Here is a 20,047-nt window from a genome sequence, read left to right as displayed (position 1 = left end):
TGAAAGGAAAACAAACTAAGGAATACAGCTCAGAGAGAAATAATAAATTGCCCCAAACAGGAAACAAAAGTTTGGTAAACTGATATGAAAACATAAATCAAGTGCAACTATAAAAAATGTAATTTATTGTCTAATAAATTTACAGTACGTGAGGTATCGCATGTTCCTTAAGGTTCTGCTGTTTTATGCCTTTATGCACATAATTCGTGTGGTGTATTGTCTTCTGCTACATTTCACAACAATCTCTTTTTAATTAATTCCTATGTTGTGTTTTAACACAGCCACAGGCAACGGATGAAAATGACCCTTTTGAGCTAACACTGCTTCATTTAGCTTTCCTGTTGATCAATGGACATTAACCCCGATGAATAAACTAATAAATGAAATTGCTGATATGTTTCACACACATACACATTTCTGAGCAAATGTTGTACTTGGCAAGTGGACTGGTTCTTAACACAGCAGATTTCAGTGTCCATCAACAGCAGGGAGGGTCCAAAATAAGCCAAGAGGAATTTCTACAGATTCATGGTGTTCTTAAATCACGGTTATGAATATTCAGAGCGCAGGGCCACATTCCTCCCGCTACTCACCGCTATGAATCCGGAGGTGTTCCTTCAGATGGTGCTTGTATTTGAAGGCCTTGCCACACTCGGTGCATTTGAACTTGCGGTTGCCGGCCGCTTGGTTGAGCAGTTGGTGCTGTGAGAGAGGGAGGGAAAGACAGAGATTCACGTTGAAAAAAAAAATGCATCGTGGGGGTGAGAGTTCAGCAAATAATCACAATTGGTCGGCATGACAACAAGCAACAAGCCAAACGGCTCCTGTCGCCAACGAAGCATCTTGGCTTTCTACTCCCACCTCCGACGAAGGACTACAGGCAGCGGCGGCGATAACAGAGAGAATCACATACCTTTTAATTTCCTGGCTCCTCAGCCAAAGGAGGCATGCCTTTAGAATTTGGCAGCCCAGAAAATAGAATAAATGAGTCTTTCTTTTAGAGCGTTTCCCCTTCATTAGAACTGCCGATCTGATCTACTTTTCATTAATTTGGGCCTAATCAGTCTGAAAGGTATTTAGAATCATCTGTGAGCTCTTTCACCCTGCATACCTGCATTCACAGCATTTGAATTACACTTTGTACTTTGTCAGAGCAATTTCAAATGTCTTTTAGTAATTGGGTCTTTTTTTTTTTAAACCTTGAACGTCTCTTTAATAATCTCAGGATACAGAACAGAGCGTATAGGCCCAGCCTTGATTTGCTGTTCAAAGGTAAACATCAGTTGCAATCCATCAAATTTGCAATTCAAACAAGGCCTGTTCTGTAAGGGAAAAAAATCAAAATATAATACCCAATGAAAACAACAACACTGGGTGTGTAAACCTGGCTCGTCACTCACCGAACAATTAATTCCAAGTGGGAGTTGAGGACGTTAAACGGTTAGTAAATAAAAAAAAAAAAGACACACTCCTCTAAGCTCGCTGGGGGGAAAAAACACAGCGACTCCCTCCTCCCAGTTCAGCCTTGACAAATGCTGGGGTGTGTGCTGACTCTACCCACATTCCTGGGGAGACAGATGGTGGCGCGCAGGACACTGGGAGGACTGGGAGGAATTGTTCAAACAGCCCCAACCTTCAAAGATCAAGCAGGGAGAGTCGGGGGCCCCGCCAAGCGCCGGAGAGGGACCCCACCGCTCGTATGTTGCTGAGTTGCATAAACAAACAGCAACAGCTGCTTCGGTGCCTCCGCCCCCAACTCCACCACCACCAACCCCTTACTTCCCCCTTGAGGACCCCTGCCCGGTAAAGTTTAGTCTCGCCACCGCTGCTAATAAGCCACAATCACTCTGCGCTCTTAATTGTGAATGGCAACGGCGAAATGCTCCATCTCTCCTTCATGGCTCGTTGTCGGTGTGAACGCCACCACTGCTGGTTGTGGGCGGGGACCCGACTGGATGTTTGCATATGTATAACCTCTAATTAGTCATATTTCGGCTAATTGGTTAAGAGGAGGAGGAGTATTAAGGCTTGTAAACATACGAGACAGAGCAGCAGAGCACATGTTTACCTATCAGGACATTATTCTTTATGTTAATCTGATTGCTCCTGAGTTGGTTGTTAATTGCCAAATGTACATTTTCACATGAATGCATGTTCCGTCACGTCGGAGGGGAAGTGATAGGGTTCACGTCCGTGGTTTGTCTTGAATAAACAGAAGGAGAAGAGCTTGTGATTCGATTCTGAGGCTGGGGAGACAAAGAAAAGAGCGCCACCTAAAGAAAACCTAACCACAAAAAAAAAAAAAAAAACGAACAAGACATCAGCTCAATCTCATCTCGAGGATTACCACTTAAACAATTCAGCTAATTTACAAATCAAGATAACCGGCTTTGTGGAAGGACCTGCAGAGCTTGAAAAGGAGTCTTTGGCCATTGACTCGACTCTAGAGGGGAGCAGCAACAGCATTGTAATATGAGGATTGGGACAGCGGCTCACTCGGCCGGCCCATCTGCTCACGTTTACACCCAGCTGGTAGATCAGGTGAAAGTGCTGGCTGCTGACATCTGATCAAATCAGCTCCAGTCTGAGCCTCTCATGCCTGCTTCAGAGAGCACAACACAACAGCCACGACCTGCGACTGAAGCATCAGGGTATATGAGATCATCTGCTATTGGATGAGTGGCTGATTTTTTTTTTTTTTTTAACGACATGACAAGGTGTTTCTAGTCATGAGGAAATTAGGTAGCAAAGAAGTGATCCATTTTTTTTTTCCCTTAATTAAAAGCTAATTCTGCTTGGTAACAAACAACCAATGCAATCTGATTTGTAAGAGAAAAGCAAAAAAAAAAAAAAGCTCATTTTGATGAACATTTTGCCTTTTTTCTGGAGGTTTTCAACCAATTCTTAAATTTCTAAACCTAATTTTGCCCTTTTTTTTTTTTTAGAGCGTCTCAGCAGAAATGAACCAAACAAGAGAGTCTTTCAGTGTGCATCTGAATCAGAAAAGCAGACTCATTACATCTTAGAGATGTACTTGAGGTCATGAAACCATTTTTTAAAAACAAATTCCTCACTTATAATTATCCTTCGAAGCACAAAAACAGACTCCATCTACTTCAAAATTTACTGCTCCAATTTTAGTTCACTGAGAAGTTATAATTATCCCCCAATGTGCGAAAACTCTGAAAGCGTGCAATTTCTTTTTGGCCACAATCTATCTCACCCCACATCTTCAACTTAAAGCTGACAAGCGAGTTAAACACCCGTGACTGCTGGATGTGTTTTCACCTCACAGGACTTTAAGGTGATTCATGCTAACTGCCAGCAGATTCACATTATATTTCAGACATATAGCATATAAATCGCTCGAGAAAATTCGAGTATACACAGATGTTTATGCAGTGCATGAAATTAGAAGCGGGGGGGAGCAGGGGTGGGGTTTGATGGAGTGCTACGACTGCAGGCTGCACCAGAAGAACATTAAAGGTTGGGAGTGGAGCGAAGTTAAGGAGCTGATAAAAATTTCCAAATTGGAAATTCACACAATCATTCGATCGTGAACACGAGACTGGAAAATCATATCAGGGAGGGCCATCAAAAAACCATTTAGGGCCTCAATTAAAGTTATTACCATTAAAGGATCTGCATCTTCAAAATGCCATGAAAAATTAATAATGATTGCCAATCAGAAAAAATGATCTCTCCTCTCGGAGGGATCAGAGCACATTAGGAATGAGATAGGGGACAGAGAGAGAGAGAGGAGGAGGAAAAAAAAACAGAAAGAGGAGGATGAAGAGGAGGAGAAAAATTTAAATCCCCCTAACCTGATCCCTCGCAGGCTTGTGTGTGGCCATATGCCGCTCAAGCTGAGTGCGGTAAGCAAACGTGTAGTTGCACAGGGGGCAGGCGAAGTTCTCCTCGTTCTTCTCATGGCGGTACTTGATGTGCTCCTTCAGCGATGTCAAACGCTTGTAGCCCCGGTCGCAGTAGGGGCAGGTCAACAGTTGGGCGAAGGCATCTGGCGTTCCAGGTGGCAGGTCTGCACGGGAGACAGCGGGAGGAGGGGGGGAGGAGGAGGAGGAAGGGGAAGGGAAAGCGGGCCAAAAGGTCAGCGAATCAATGGCAGCTAACGGGCGGGCTGCCCAGGAGTGGTATGGGAGTTATCTCTGCAATCTGCTCCACATGAGAGCCACAGTGTCAGGCTGGCATCCGCTGCACTACGACCTCCTCCCGACTCCTCACACACACACACACATGCACACACTGGTACTGCTTTACAGACAGCACTCACACCCCCGACACCGTGACAATGATACTGCATGTACACAAAGACACACACACGTATATTTCCCCATACCTTCCTAATTGCTTTTAACAACCCTCACTTTTTAATGCCAGTCCCGGTGACACGTTCATCATGTCTGCAGCATGAATCATGAGCCCGTTCCCAATTCAGCCCCCCGTTCTTTTGCCTCCGGGGAGCTTCAGAGGTGCGCTATCTGATTTCAAGCCCCTGCCCAGCTGTTGCTTAAGACTGTAGGTAAACACCAAGGCATCCGGTGAATCTGTGGGACCAACAGCTGCCCAGTCGTGTCAGGGGGAAGAGCTGTCCAGACCACTTCTTTCTTTCTTTTAACCTTTGCTGGTACAGAGGAGGTTCGCTGCTCTGTTACTGCAGCATGCAGCCTACAAGTGGAGGTTTAATAAGATTTTTAAAAATTAATATTTAAGGCATATAAATAGAAAACTTAAACAGTATAGTGCTTGTTTTATTCTAAATTCAAATAATCTTTTAAATGCTTCAAAAAAGGACTCGTTGAAGAGGAAATAACACGTTTCTGCTGTTGCAAATTAGAAGTGTCATTAATAAGCAATAAAATAAGACCTGTCTGTCGCACTTCAGAGTCTGGTATGACCAGTGGGTGGCTACTGTTAGCTAATGTATGCTAACTTTGGACAGATACTGCTGTGTAACCAGCATATCTGACCCATCTCTACTTGTACTGGTATTACAAGTGTTACATCTATCCCTTCATCATCACCCTGTGCTTGGCCTCCATGTTTCAAAGTCTTGCTTTAACAGTGTCTGATCAATGAATAAGCAAGCATCAAATGTGTTAGCTCGATGCTAGCACATTTTGGTTGGCACTCAGAAAGTATTGAGGTTCAATACCCAGCCCTAATCTCATAAACCGTCCTGATCCAACGCGTTAAAATCTCACTGCTCAAATTTTCAAGTTTTGATCTTGGACACCTCGACACCTCACAGGATCCGTACCGTTCTCCTCTGGACCGGTGGCCTCCGGCGTGCCCAGGCGGGACAGCTCCTCTGGGGCTTCTGGGTAGATGATGGCGGTGTCGCCCCTCTGCAGGTACTCGGCGATGCTCACCACGTGACTGTCGGCGTCGTCCAGCTTCCGCTTGGCGAAGAAGTCCTCGAACTCTGAAGTGCAATCGACGCTCTTGACTGAAGGGGAGGAAGAGAGAGAGGAAGGGAGACGGTGAAGGAGGAGACCAACAGAGAAAGAGGGGGAGGAATAAATTGGATTCATTTCTTCCCCTGAGAAATGTCTTACAGGAGGATATTGGGAACATCTTGGTGGAAATGCGATGAGGACAGCCACCCTAAAACATTACAGCAGTGCTTTGGGGAGAATACATCTAAATTACTGGGTTTGCTTGTCACGCCATGCCGGCTAAAATAAGAATTGTAACTTAATCCGGCCAAAAGTCAGAGATAAACCGGCTACCATGAGCTGCCGAGGAGCAACGTGTGAGAAAACTTCATTGACTGAATTTACTCATGACATAAAATCAGATTGCGAGTTTAGGACTGTGAAATAAAAAAGGAAGACACACTCACGCACACACACAGACATACATTCATGCACAAGGCTGGCTTAATCAGCAACAGAGCCACGTCTCTTTGTATCGACTTTCACATATAAGGTCAATCAAGAGACTGTGGCTTTTGTTGATTCTGTGTTGAACAGATTACCGGGGCCAAACCACAAACCAGCTCCGAAAAAAAAAGCAGAGAAAAAAGGGAGAGAGACATGCTTTGCCATAGCTGAGCAGAACGTATCTTAAGCCAGCCAAAGTGCTGAGGCCACACAATGCGTTTTCTCAAATTATTTCCCCGTCCCCTCTCTTCAGGGAAACTCTTAAGCTGCAGTGTGGAGATAGCTGCCTCCAAAAACAAACCGGAGCTAAAAGAAATCAGCAGCCTTCATTAGTCAAGGGGATGGCCGACTTTCAAAACACACACACACACACACACACACACACTGTTTACAACCTAAAGAAATTCTGGAGGCTGTTTGGCTACGTCGAGCCGAAAAGCGAGTGACGTCTCATCAGACTTCATCCCCTGTTAATTAGGCTTTTAGACTGCGAGCCAAGGTGAGGTTTAAAGAGCGATTTGTTCAGCCGTGATGACTTTGCGGTCCAATTTGCGAAAGGTCAAGGTAGTAGATGTTTGGTTGTCAAAAATGGCACCGAAATGTCATCGGTGCCAATGGATCACTTTTGATAACGTGATAGCATAATATACAGCGTTCTCATTAGATGGGTCTTTGTGGCTTTTGAAGACGGCTAAGCTAATTGTGAGGGACTGAATGTTGTGATAATAGAGGTTTTAAGCCGTCACTTAAGATCCGCTGATGATTGACCAGGGTGCGGCTTGGTGCAATCAGGTTCTGGACCTGAACCTAAAAACCTTCAGGGTAATGAAATGCTGTTTATTTTATGTTTTACTCTCTGTCAGTGCATCCTACCAAGCTTCTCTATCATTCAGCCGAATCAAACGAGTGCTTCTTCTCCACCCGAGCTTTTTTTCTTTCATCATGCGGGATGAAAAATAGAAATGTAAAATGTTTCTTTAAGGAGAAACGGCCCGACTTTCCTTCCAGCGGAGGAGGAAATCACCTGGATCAAAGTGTGCTTTGGCACTGGGACGTGATCAAACTGCTCATGTCTTTAAATGAAATCACATGTGATCGAGTGGCGGGGAGCTTCCACAGCGGTGCCACGGTATTGTTTCCAAAACTCCTTTAAGCAGTCAAAATGGAAAACATTTGCTGCGCTTGAATTTTCAGAACAGAGGGAAAGAAAGAGAGAGAAAAAAGTGAAGAAGAAAACACCACGATGAGTAGAAAGTAATAGTAATTAAAGCTGAAGGGAGGGTTTTGAGGCAGGGCTGCGTGGCGTTCTGTGGGGTACGTCTGGTTTACCATAACAGCATCCAGGGCCAATTGTCAGGGTGGCCAGGATGATATCATAGAAGGGAGGGGTGTGTGGCTGCAAATCAGCTTTGGTGGCTTAATGAAAAATGGCAGGTAGGGTTCAGCTCCACCAGGAGTGGGCAACGGGACACAAACACACTGAGACTCAGTCGGGTAACCAGGGAGGCTGAAATAGCCCGTGTGTAATCAAAGGTTCGAAAACTCAGGATCGCTCGAGCTGCCTCTGAACATACAGGGATTTGTCTTAGTGGCCATTGAGTCAGCAGGACCAGATTCCCCTTTAATTGCAGCTCACAGTTTGTGTATGTAATTGTTTTGTTTGTTTAAAGAAGCGGCTGCCAGCTTGGGGCCGCAAGACAAATGTAATCACAGGATGATTAATAGGACAAGAAAGCAGCGAAAATGTTCTTCTGCTGCACAAAATTCTCATGTTTTTTGTGAGAAAATGAGTTCGGATGTGAAGTATTTAAAGATGCATTACATTGTTGGATTGCTTTAAGCATGGAGACACACCATGTTTTCAAGTTTATGTGTCCATGTAACTTTCCAGCGTACCGTGAATCCCTAAAGGGAAAAACACTCTCTGGATTGGGCAGACTTGAGCAACCTGTGCAACTCAACGTTGCTTCATTTTAAGGAGTCTGGAGCCAAACAAGATTGGGACAGACTGTTTTAAAGGATGTTGTAATGTAGGTAACAGGGACGGAAAGTCAAGCACACTGCAAGAGAAAAGAGAGGCAACACACCAAAATCACATCTTCAGTCAACTCACCTGTACCGTTTCCAACTGCCTGCAAAGTGGCATCAGGCCCCAGGGTGTCGAAATCATCTTTTATTTCATCTGCACAGAAACAGAGAAGAAGAAAGAAGGGGTTGTGGGGGGTGGGGGAAGAGGGGTGAATACCTCAATGTACCATCCGAACCAACAAACGCGACAATGAGGCCTTTAAGAAGAAGGTATGGAGAAAGCAATAAAGGCACTGCTGTGCATCGCAGCGTGCCGCGGCTTTGTTCGGCATGCTTAATGAATGCTATCATCTGGGCCAGACAGTGACTTATTTACCTTTAACATGACAACAAGCGGCGGGGGAGGCGAAGAAAGCTTCAATCGCCAAACAGAGCGATTAAATACAACACGGAGCACATCCACCTGAGCAATCACAGAGCTCCAGCCAACACGCAGGCTGAGCTTATTACTCCCTGGCTGTGACGCTGCTGCAATCCTCTGCATGCAGGATCACGCTTGTTTTATCGTATGTCATTTGGTGGATGCTTTTATCCAAAGCTGCTCTGAGTATTTTTTTTTTTTTTTGATTTGCCACAACCCCCCCTTGCAGAGAGTTAGTGCCTTGCTACCAACTAAAAAGAATACAACACTGAACCACAAATGAAGAGTTTTAGTTGCACAAACATCTCTCAGGGCAGAGCTGCTCCGGAGGCAGAAATAACCTCATTGGTCGGGAGAAACCTCAGGTGGGTGGAGACAAAGAATTAATGTTGTCTGGTGAAGTATGTCAGAATGAAACGGACGACATCCAAAGCAGCTGTTATTCCAAAGCCTTGCACTCATGATACTGCAGGGAAGAGTCGTCTGTAATCTGGACGCCTTGACGTCTCTTTAATCGACACTTGTGCTATTTAAGTTTTCGAGATTTGCATCAACCAATCAGGTTATTTCCGCGAGCCCCCCGCAGGAGCGTTGGTTTAGGCCGAGCAGGTTCTCAATGCCCATCAGGGTAATGGCACCCAGTCTGCGCAGATAGTGTCCTGGCACAGGTGAGGAGGCTGTAAATATCCGGTGGACTGACAGGCTCATAAACAAACCCTCCTCTGACAAATGAACCCCCCCTCCACCACCCCCACCCCCCCACGGTCGACGAGAGGACACTGACTGGACAATCAGCTTAAGGAGTCCCCGGTCCCCTCCTTCCTGCCTCGTCAGTAAAAATTAAATCAAGGTGCTTCCGAGAACACGGGGGCTTTGTATTTCAAAAAAATGAACAAAAAACCTGCATTGTGTGCCTCGCACGCATCTGTTCTTGCTCTGCTGCTCCTGCAAGGACGTTACAAGTGTTGCATTGTGAAGATTTCCATTTTTTTTTTACCCGTCCACAGCAGGATCTGATCTATCTGACTCTCCCGTGGCTGTTAAACCGGGATGAGCGCCGACAATATAGAAAACCTGGCTGAGAAATTACAGGAAAGGTGGTGGGTGTATTGTTGATAATAATGTTATCCTGGTTACATTACAACGACACAAAAGCCACAAAATGAATTTTTATTTTTAGTTGAAAACAATGGGCTTAATAGTTGTGGAATGCTTTGTACGGCTTGCAATTTGGGGTTTTCTTGAAATTAAAGATTTGGCTTCTGCGGTGAAATGATAAATACCCTGTCAATGGCTCCCGAGAATAATGACAGACTCCTCTGGATGGGTATGTCCTAGTTTAACTTTCCTCTTGCTCGGATTTTTTTTTTTTTCTTCTTTCTTTCCTGTACATTTGATTGCACGTCTGCCAAACAGCATCAAAACCACAGTTGCAGTATGAGAAAATAAATGGGTTTCAAACAACATAAATTAAGCTATGACAAAACAAAACAGATAAAAAAAAAGCCTCCGCCACAGATTAAAATATACCCACTAGTATCAGATATCAGCGTGTATGAAAACCTCCCCCGTCTCGCGCTGAGCACGGGCAGAACTCCCTCACATTTCTGTGTCCTCGTAGGCACCGTGTTTGCTTTGGGTAATCAAATTTGGCTGCATACTTTTGGTCTGACGCAAGGGGATGACCAGTGGGATTTACTGGCCCTCCACTCTCCCCTATTTACCTTGGACAACTTTTGTTATCAGTGGTCTGAAGGGAGGGACGGCTGCTTCCAGTAGGAGGTAGACTAATACCACGAACACCTCGCTGCTTCGGCCTCTGGCACACATGCGTGCATAAATCCATGCCAGTCCTGAGCTACATTCAACTGGGACAAAGTGTCATTGTGGTGACTCGGGTGCCTGGTTCTTCTATAGGAAGACGAGGAGCTCATGTTGCTGCTGCGGAGGCTCCTTTACACAAGATTTAATTAATAAGACATGATCGATTTCATGGCTTTGTCTCCTTTGAGGATCGAAATATTTCACAGTGTCATGAGTAATGTGCAAAAACGGGGAAAAAAGAGGGATTTGATTTCTTCTGGAGTCATTTATGCCACAAATATGTGCCTATTTTTGGGAGATGAAACTGGCCGTTAACTGCCGGAAAAGTGTGTTTAGTCAGTAGTAAATCACAGAAGACCTGAGGCGGTAAGGTACACACCTCCTTGAAGAGCGATGTTGAGGTTTGGGAGCCGACTCTGGACTCAGGAGGGGTCCAGAATACCTTGGCCTGACCATAATTCCACCTATTTTCATAGCAGCTCTGATGCTGTTTATTTTGAAAACATTCCTATTTTTATGGCCGGTCACCGCAGTCGCTTTAAAGTTCTGCCTTTGTGCATTTAGCCTCATTTATCCTGAATCTGTCTCACAATAGCTTCAGAGTCTCAGACACAAAAGCAGATTAAAACAGCTTCTTAAAAGCTGAAGCCATGTCTGATTTTTGTTGACTGAAGTTGTCAATAGCAGATATTTGGTGCCTTCGAATTGGAGCATTTTACAGCCAAAGAAAACAGTGTTTTGCTCCGAATTTTATTCTTGGCAGGGTGGAGGAGCATCAGAAACACTGCACTTATTGAAAAAACATGGGGAACTCCTGGATGCACTAGGTGTTTAAATGACTAATTAATAACTCCAAAACTTGATAAATGTGCAAAGAAAACAAGAACCGCTGTTTTTATCAAAAACAGAAGGCCGAATCTGGCAACAATGTCTCAAAACAGAACATTTCTTCCTCAAATAATGCGCCTTGAGGATGGAGCGAAAGTGCTGCTATAATCCAGCAAACATGAGGGGAAAAAAAGTGGGATTTCTACAGCCTGTGATTGCTGCAACGCTAAGTCAGAAATCCTCCTGACGCCCTGCAGAAGAGTTGAAACGGGGCGAAGGGAGAACGCAGGTGATTTATTTGAAAATGTCTGTCAGTGATAATGATGTCATGCTTTCCAGCACATCGCGTCCAGCCTCGCTGTGGGATGAAGGAATGTCAAGGACAACGCCAGACACAAGACTCTGATTGTGCCCTGGAATCAGAGGAGGCTTGGCGATAAACTTTTTCTTTTCTCGCTTTCTTCCTTACATGCAACAGCCGTGTGACAGAAAAATGCGTTGCTCCACGGCGACAAGACAATTTCAAAGCCTCACGACACATGAAATGAGTCCTCGGAGTGCCTGTTTGTCGCATTTGTCCCCATTTTTCTGGGCTTTTACTGCAAACTTCTCAAGACGTGCAAAAACTCCTGATAGGGGAGTGACGAGCAAATCAGTCCGAGCAGGAAGGGGGTGGGGGGTGCTAACTTATCTCAGGCCTAAGTTATGTGCTGAGGTATCACTGTAGACACTTAGGCACCGAGCAAGAGAAAAAAAAAAAAAAAAAAACAGGCTGGGAAACACAGCACCCGCAAGATTGGGAAAGAGACTCCCAAACGCTCTAATGAACTTGACTTGCTCTCTGAAATATGTCAGACACTTTATCACACAAGAAGCATATTATCTGGGAATTGCAACATAGTTGAATTACAGACATTATGGCACCGCAGGTCTTTATCAAATAAACAATTACCGTATGCAACGACAGCTTGTTTATCCTTTATCTTGATTTATTTACCAAACTGTCTTCCCTCCCTCCCCTCAAGGAGCCAATATGAACTGTTATTTAGGAGAAGCAAATGTTGATACCCGCTAAGTTTTTTTTCATCCCTAATAAATGTGCAATTTTCCCCCATATTAAAATTTAAGACTGCTGAATGTTCCTCCGTTTTTCGGCACCGTGCACAGCTAGTTCATTAGCAGAAATGAATAGCGAAGCCCAGCTCATTTAAATTGGCTGTCTTACATGACTTCTCGCCATACTCTGTTCCTGTCACATGCTTCCAAGAATCATTGACTCTTATTATACATGTAAATGGCTATCATAAAAATAAAAATTTCATTTAAGATTGTTAATGACTTTTTGCAGCAGTCTGGCTTCCTTTAATGATTATACCCTGCCCCCTAATTAAAAGTATTTATCTTTCAAGCATCCATGACTGGAGCCCCCGCAATCCGAGTTGCTCAACAAAAGAGAAGAAATCAGTCAAGTTTGGGAAGGCATCACCTGGCCGGGATTAAGCAGCTCGAAAGGGAGGAGGTATTGCACGGCATGGAGTTGAAATACCAGAAACACTGATAGAGTTTGAGTCAAAGCAACCTCACATGCATCAAATCTCCTGCAGAACGAAACACTGAATCACACCGAGCACATTCTCACCTCCCAGAGATTTTCATTTTTCCGCAGCTCGCAGGCTTTTTTCTGTGAGGTTTTATACATTACTGTAAATATTTTTTTGCTGTTTGGCTCAGAGCGGGACTTTTCTCTAAGCATGAACCAAATGGTCTCTGTCTGTCGCTCACAAAGAAACTGTTTATCATGTCTGTCTGCTGAGGGAGCATCATCGGGGCTTCACCGTCAGACCTGGCTCAAGCAGTGTTTGCCAGACGCTTCGTGGGGTTTGTTTAAGTCTACTCGGGCACCAGATGGGTGGGGTTTACGGCATAAGACGGTACTACGAGTGGCAGGATGTGCACACATTCGCTAGAAAGTATCCGAAAGTCAGCTTAGTGGTTGTTTTTTTGATTGACAGCTCACCTGAACCCCACACATCTGGTGAAGCAGACAGAACAAAAGTTGTTTTTTATGTGTTTTTGGAGCCAGATCTAGCAGAAATAATGAAAAATAAAGTTTTTGGTACACTTTATCATTTGCATCATTATTATTATTATTATTTCATGATACCTTAACTTCATCGTTCACCCTTTAATGTTGTGCTTTTTTTTTTGCACAAAGGTCGTGTTTCTTAGATAACAAGATATCTCACTCTGAAGCAAATCTGGACGACAGATTGTCATTTCACAAACATTTTGTGGAGCCTAAGATGATCAGAGCCTCGCTGGGCAGAGCCACAACTCTCAAAACTTACACTGAAACCCAAATTTAGAAAGAAGAGAAACTATCGGTTTGCCCTTTAACCGACCAATGAGAGTAAACCTCTGCACCACGTGATCCGAGACACTCACCAGTACCGTCGACCGAAGCACTCAGCATGTCGTTGTCGGGCCAGATGTGCTCCACGCCGCTGTCCCGCATCTCGTCGTCCTCCTCCTCCTTGGTCAGCAGGCCGTGGCTCTCGGCCCGCGGGGAGGCCTCTGGGTTGGTGAGGCTGGCCGGGCTGCCCGTGCCGTTGATCAGGGGGTCTTCCTCGGACACCGGCATCTTGTCCTCCTCCTCCGTCTCTGAGCCCGTCTCCACCACATTCTCATAGTTCAGAGCTGCGACAGAGAGAGTGAGGAATCTGGTCAGTACAGGGGAGTTTTCCTTGGGTTCTTCTCAAGAAGGCTTGCTCATGCCAATCATTACCGGCAGCTTGAAATGCTTTTGGCGTTTACATGAGTGTCAGCGAAGTGATCAAACATAAACGACGGAGGAATCTGAGAGGGATTTCAGCTTGTTTTGGAAATTGAGGTTTATTCCCAGATTAAAAAGGTCACCCCACATCACTGCTCGGTCCAAGGCGTAGGCGCTTCTTTTTTTTCTTTCTTTCTTTTTTTTTTTTGTGGGTTACACCCCAATTACAGCATCCGCGACTGGAATCTGTGACTGAACCACAGCGGTGGGCAGACAGCTGTCGAGGAGATGCGAGCCAAAATAGCCACTAATTTTCAGTCCTGCTCACATGCCTCGGATGCCAACGAGCTGCACCTTTCAGGACAGCTCTGCTCCGGAGCATAGCCGTCACGTTTGAGATGCTCCGCATAGCACATACAATATTACAAATGTCGTTGCCATGCATACAAAAGGCTTAACCTATAGTTATTTAGATTATTCATCATGTGTACCCCTCGGATGGCTTCACATTTGCATTGCCAGTGAACCATGAACATAAATATAAATGTTTCCTAACGTATGAAAATATGAATATGACACAATGGGCTTTGAGGCCTATTGACTGCACACATTCAGGGAGGTAGACTGACATACATACCACACACACACACACACACACACACACACACACACACACACACACACACACACACACACACACACACACACACACACACACACACACACACACACACACACACGCACACACACACACACACACACACCCTCAAAACTCCAGAGCAGCATCAGCAGGGCCCACCCGGTTCCACAACACTCAAGCCCCAGACATATGCCTGCTTTTCTTAAAATAGACGGCCTGTAAATAAGGGCTGTGAACTCAATCAAAGGTGGCTCACGTGCAAATTAGTCACCACCATCGGCAGGTTCTCGGCGCAAGCTCACCGCAGCGTAAATCGTGGCAGAAAAGGACATCAGAAGACTTATTGGAGGAGTGCAGATGGAGCACGAGGCGAGCCAGAAGCATGGCATCACATGGGGACACACCTCATTGGCAGCTTGTACAAGAATGTTCTGCGGTGAGAGCCAATCATGGGAGGGCCTGGAGTTTGAGGCACCATAGTGGAGAGGTGGAGGCTCTTTTTTAATGTGCTTTAGCTGAATTTATGATCCTGAGTAATAAAAAAAGCTGCAGCGAGCTCATAAGTCTATCAAATCAACAGATTTATATCTAATAGCTCAGAGACGCCATGTCATGTTAAGCTTGCATGTAAATAGTGAAGAATATGCAAAACGCCTCACATTGTGGAAGCGACAAGCTTCATTACGGTATTTTATGCGCCTTATTTTGCTTCATGAGGCCTTAAAGTGTCCCTGCCTCTCGAACTTTCCCAGAATCAAGAGCGCCAACCAGATGAAGTTCATGCATGACATTTCTGAGGACATTATACATATCAAAAGATAAGCCTCCCCACATCTCCTCCTAACACGTTTCCGTACGATTGACTGGTCTGCACTTGCCTTCAGCGAACAACTGCACAACAGGTGCAAATTAAAATGAAAACAGGGCTTTCAAAACATGGGAGGGGAGGCCGAAGGGGAGGAGGGCGGCAGGCAGGCAGGCACGAGGGGGGAGGAGGAGGAGGAGGGTGGGAGTGCGGTGACCTGCCTCGAATACCAATCGACGGAAGAAACAAAACCTTTTCAAGAGGTGTGATCACAAGGGTTTAGGCAAGTTCAGACTCAGTAATGCTCCTTGGAGATGACAAAAAAGGCAACTGAGGCTGGAGACCCAGGAGTGGAGAGAGACGTTAGGGATTCCTGGGTGGTCCACATCTACCTTGGTACAATTGATATTGTGCCTTTACTCGAAAGAGAAAAGCCATTATCTGTTTAACGTCCAGACGGTAAAATCAGTCCGTCAAACTTCTCTCAACTCCACGTCACTTCAAAACAACAACAACACGATCGTTTAGGAATTCACCTCTCTGCGCTCCTTCACCCCTGAGGTTTTGAACTTTTCTCAGCACATCCCATCAGCTCTGTGTCCCCCAACTTCTAGAGGAGGGGGCAGCCTCACGGGGCCGGTAGAACAAAAGGCCAAGAGGCTTGGGAAGCTATCAACCCGTCGCTGTGAACCTGATCTCTGGATGCAGATTCAATGACGGCGGAGCAGGGGCCGGCTGAATGAAATTATCTAAGGCTGGACAGGTTTTAAAGGGCCCATTCTTCCCCAATAAAAGGAGCGAGGGAGCTTCTTTTTGTTTAGCAACACATCCACCACAGCAACGCACACCGTCCTGACTTAAATACTCCCACGTTGGGAATGCAGCGTTCACAAACTTTTCAGGCCACAATTGAGAATTCAGGTCTTCAAAGTAAATCCTGGAGAAGCAAAGTGGGGCTTTCATTTTTATTTTTGTCACCAGTTTGAACCATTTTCTGTCTCCTGCTGTTTTTTTCTTATCTCTCATCACGTCTCGTCCCCGAGTTTCTGAACAGATTTAAGCGCGGGGGCGTTGAACTGTCTCTGAAAGCTACAGTAGACGCAATCTTCTCTGAACGTCAGCTGTCTCCTCCGCATTCAACGTATACCTCCAAGAAGGCAAAATGACAGTGGGGTGCTCGTCAAGTCAAACGCGTCGTATTAACGCCGAGAAAGCCGCCATTGTTTAGGTGCCACCGCTGACAAGAGCCTCTCCCTCTGCGAGCATGAAGCATCTATTGGTATTGTGTCACACAACAAAGTAATTCTAACCTACTAATATTTTGCAGGCAGTTATTTCGCCTCCCCCCTCGAACCTCACTCTTAATCAGCCTTTTGTGTTGCCGAGGAGAGAGAAAGACAAAGAAAAGATAATGTTTACTTCTCAAATGCCTCTCCTCTTCTCTCCTTTTCTTACCTTAAGTGTCATCCTCGACAAAAGCAATTACGGCTGACGTTTTACAAACTCGCGCTACCTGTTTGATATTGCTTTCTTCTCCCGTCTCTTTTTTATCTCTCCCACCGTTTAAGGTAAATAAAAGGAGCCTCTTTGACTTGAGTTTTTCAGATAATTAAAATGACACATGTAACAGCGCAATTCTTGTTTAATATTGGGTTTTAAACTATCTGACATAACCCTTTCACGGGCCTGGCATTATTCTGTCACTCACGAGAAAAGCACAGAGAGGAGAGGAATATTGTATATTGATTAGGATGGCGAGACGCGTCAGCAGTGACAGGCAGAGAGAGAACCAGAGAGCATGGGAAAAAGTCTTATTAAAACCTCATCATTTCTTTGATGAAGATAAAAAAAGAAGAAGAAAAAAAACAATACTTCTGCTGTGACAGTTGTATTCTGCAGATACTGAGAAGCCAGTGGAAATAATTTAGCGCTGGGAAACAAACTCCAAATCTTAAACGATTATATTTACACAGCGTCAGGTTTGACAGTGAACAAACGACTGCAGCGATTAAAAAAAAAAAAAAAGCGCCTTTAATGTTGGAGTCTCGCTTCGTGTGCGCGTTCAACAACAGTTGTCTGACCACATGCTGCATTCAAAGGCGCCCGAAGTCACTGGGAGGAATACGCGGCCACCAACTTGCACCTTTGATGTTGACCCCCGTGCATCTGTTTGTCAAACTTTGCATGGATGGTATGTATATGCGTGGAATTTCTTTCAAGCTGTGAGTCACATCATAAAATGTCACAGAATGAGCATCTCGGAGAGGTGACGAGGGCCTTACTTGGTCAAGCTTTTAGATGATCAATGCTGAAATAGCAGAATTTAGCTTACTTAATTTCAAGTGGGGAAAAAAAAGCTGCAATTTGCAAGGATGCAGAGCCGTGAGGGGGAGGTGAAGACGAGTTTTAGAAGATTTCTCTCAAGTATCACTAAATCTGAGAGGAAGGGAAACTTTCCTCCAGCCTGCAACGCATCTCAACTTAAAAATCCTACCTTCTGCAGCCGCGAAAGCCAGGTTCAGAGGTGCTACACCTGCACTCTGCCGAGGAAAACCATTTCACAATGCTAACAAGTATAATCACATTTATTTAACGATCCCAAAGTAGTCGTCCAGAGCCCTGAGGAGGCTGCACTAAAAGCCCTTCCTGCTCGAGTCTCAGAGCCAGAGAGAGAGAGAGCTCTTTCTGTTCAGCAGGCCAACGGTGGAGGTGATCGCTGCGGGGAGAATGACTAACACCCACATTCGCGCTCTCACGCTAACCCCGGCTGACTTTTTAGTCGAGTGTCGAGGCTTAGCTCCAGGTGACACGCTCGGCCTCCTACGCCGATAATGAGCCAGGACATTCTCCCTATTGGACGATAACTGCTCACGCTCGCTTCCTGTCTCATGAATGTGAGCCAAGCGGATCACCTGGATGGCTGCGAGGGAGATGGGGAAGCAGGAGTGCTCTGTTAGTCGGTGTGTGAGTCTGTGAGTGTGTGTGTGTGTGTGTGTGTGTGTGTGTGTGTGTGTGTGTGTGTGTGTGTGTGTGTGTGTGTGGGAGGGCATTAAGGTGGAAGCGAGGTCGCTGCCTCGTGGCTACGGCCAGCGGTAGCGGATTCTCATGATGACCTTTTGTCTGCCCTTGTTCCTGTCTGCAGCAGTTTAAGCACTTCCTCGGGTAAGTCTTGATGGAAACCTCACACCACAGCTTTTCAGCACAGTTACCTCGTTTTTACATTAACAGCTCCTTGTTTCGCGCGTTTTGAAGAGCCCTGATTGGTTTATGTTTTGTCGTTTTCTTTAAAATCATTTCAAGCTTTTTCTTGATATATTCTTGTATTTGCATCCAAAATAAGGGACCCAAATTTGAAAAACACTGTAATCAAGAGGTGAAATCCTTTATAAAATGCTTGAGAAAATAAAATTGCCTGCTGAACATTAATATATTACAGATCCTCAGCAATTGATTTTCCTTCAAACCGGGTACATTAGTGCCATTCAGGAGTGAACTCCAGCCCAAGTCAGGCCAGACAAAAGAATAGCAGACGTGTTTGGATATTTTGTGCTATCTTGTCTCAGTATAATGGTGCGATCGAGCACAAGGGGCAAATCAGGGCCAAGTCGGTGAAAGGACGGTGGCAGAGGGCAAACAAAAGCTCTGAAAAGAGACAGAGAGAGAGTGAGGGGTGAGGGCCGGCGAGGGGAGGGGGCGACTCGGGAGAGACGATGAATGGTGAAAACTCAGTGAAGTGTAAACGCAACCTGGGAGTGTATGTGTGCATGTCTGGGCGCTCTGTGTGTGTGTGTGTGTGTGTGTGAATACAGAGGGGGAGGGGTGTCGCTGACATGAGGAGTGAGTGTTTGACTGATATAAGTTGTTGAGTAAAACACTGTTTTACAATGTACGTGTTTAAGAGAGGCTTTTTTTTCCCAGAACTTTATTAAAAATGACATGCAAAGGGAAGAAAGTCAAACAGGAAAATAAGTCTCTCGTGGTGAGAAACCAGCAGATAATTAACTTTACGAAGCCGAGCAACCCAAACCAACAAGTACGTAGTATAAGAAGATCAAACCTGACCATTTATCAGCGTTCAGCAGCAGTTATCAGGATGCCACAACGTCTCAAACAGAAGGCAAAAGTCGCTGAAACCTTTAAAATCTGTCTCACTCCCTTAACTAATCAGCAAGCAAGCAAAACCATGACTATAGAGTGAAACTGGAGATAAAAAAAATAAGAAATATTTGTACTTTTGACAGTTTTACACACGGCAAACAGATCAGTCCAACCACTGAAAAGTCTCCGTCGGATCATTTTAAACATCTTGAAATGTTCAAAACAGTGCGAACGTATATTTAAAAAAGAGAGACACATCGTGATGGCTTGTGTTGATGCAGGAACTTCCAGCATGTCGCCACACATCCGTCAAATCGCTGCTGGGTTTTGTCCGCGAGGAGACCCTCGCAGCAGCACTGACTCTAATTCAATTAAAGTCCCATTTATTTGCCGAGGAGGCCCGAGCAACAGGCTGGGGAGGGAGAGGCAGGCAGAGAAAGCTTCAAGGTTTGCTCAACAGCTCAGAGGTCCCACCTTTGCTGGGTCCTGCATGGATTCACCATCTGTGCCCCCCTTCCACTCCTCCTCCTCCTCCCCCAGTTCACACATGTTCCTGCCTCCAACAAATGTTCGAAGTAAACCTCCCCCTCCTCCTCCTCCTCCTCCTCCTCCTCCTCCTCGTCACACAAGCCAAAGAAGAAGAATAAAAAAGACACACAAAAGCTTCCCCTGGCTGCCCTCAGGACTCCCAGGCCAGGGGAGTGGGAGGGAGGATTCAGAGAAGAAG

The 20,047-nt window shown here is 45.3% G+C and overlaps 1 protein-coding gene across 4 annotated transcripts in view; it reads right to left on the bottom strand.

Annotated features, from left to right (window-relative positions):
• Window positions 1-20,047, bottom strand: part of LOC139327770 (zinc finger E-box-binding homeobox 2-like) — an 86,578-nt gene that overhangs the window by 8,692 nt on the left and 57,839 nt on the right. For 2 of the 4 annotated variants that reach the window (XM_070957728.1, XM_070957726.1), the window contains exons 3-7: window positions 13,450-13,706; window positions 8,017-8,085; window positions 5,279-5,467; window positions 3,825-4,039; window positions 594-702 (exon numbers count right to left, since the gene is read on the bottom strand). In XM_070957728.1, coding sequence (XP_070813829.1) covers window positions 594-702; window positions 3,825-4,039; window positions 5,279-5,467; window positions 8,017-8,085; window positions 13,450-13,706 — 839 coding nt within the window. The remainder of the gene's footprint in view (window positions 1-593; window positions 703-3,824; window positions 4,040-5,278; window positions 5,468-8,016; window positions 8,086-13,449; window positions 13,707-20,047) is intronic. The other 2 variants (XM_070957727.1, XM_070957729.1) reach the window with 1 other exon arrangement.

The sequence above is a fragment of the Chaetodon trifascialis genome, chromosome 24, assembly GCF_039877785.1.
Source record: "Chaetodon trifascialis isolate fChaTrf1 chromosome 24, fChaTrf1.hap1, whole genome shotgun sequence".
Lineage (NCBI taxonomy): Eukaryota > Metazoa > Chordata > Actinopteri > Chaetodontiformes > Chaetodontidae > Chaetodon > Chaetodon trifascialis.
This window is presented reverse-complemented; position numbering and strand designations above follow the sequence as displayed.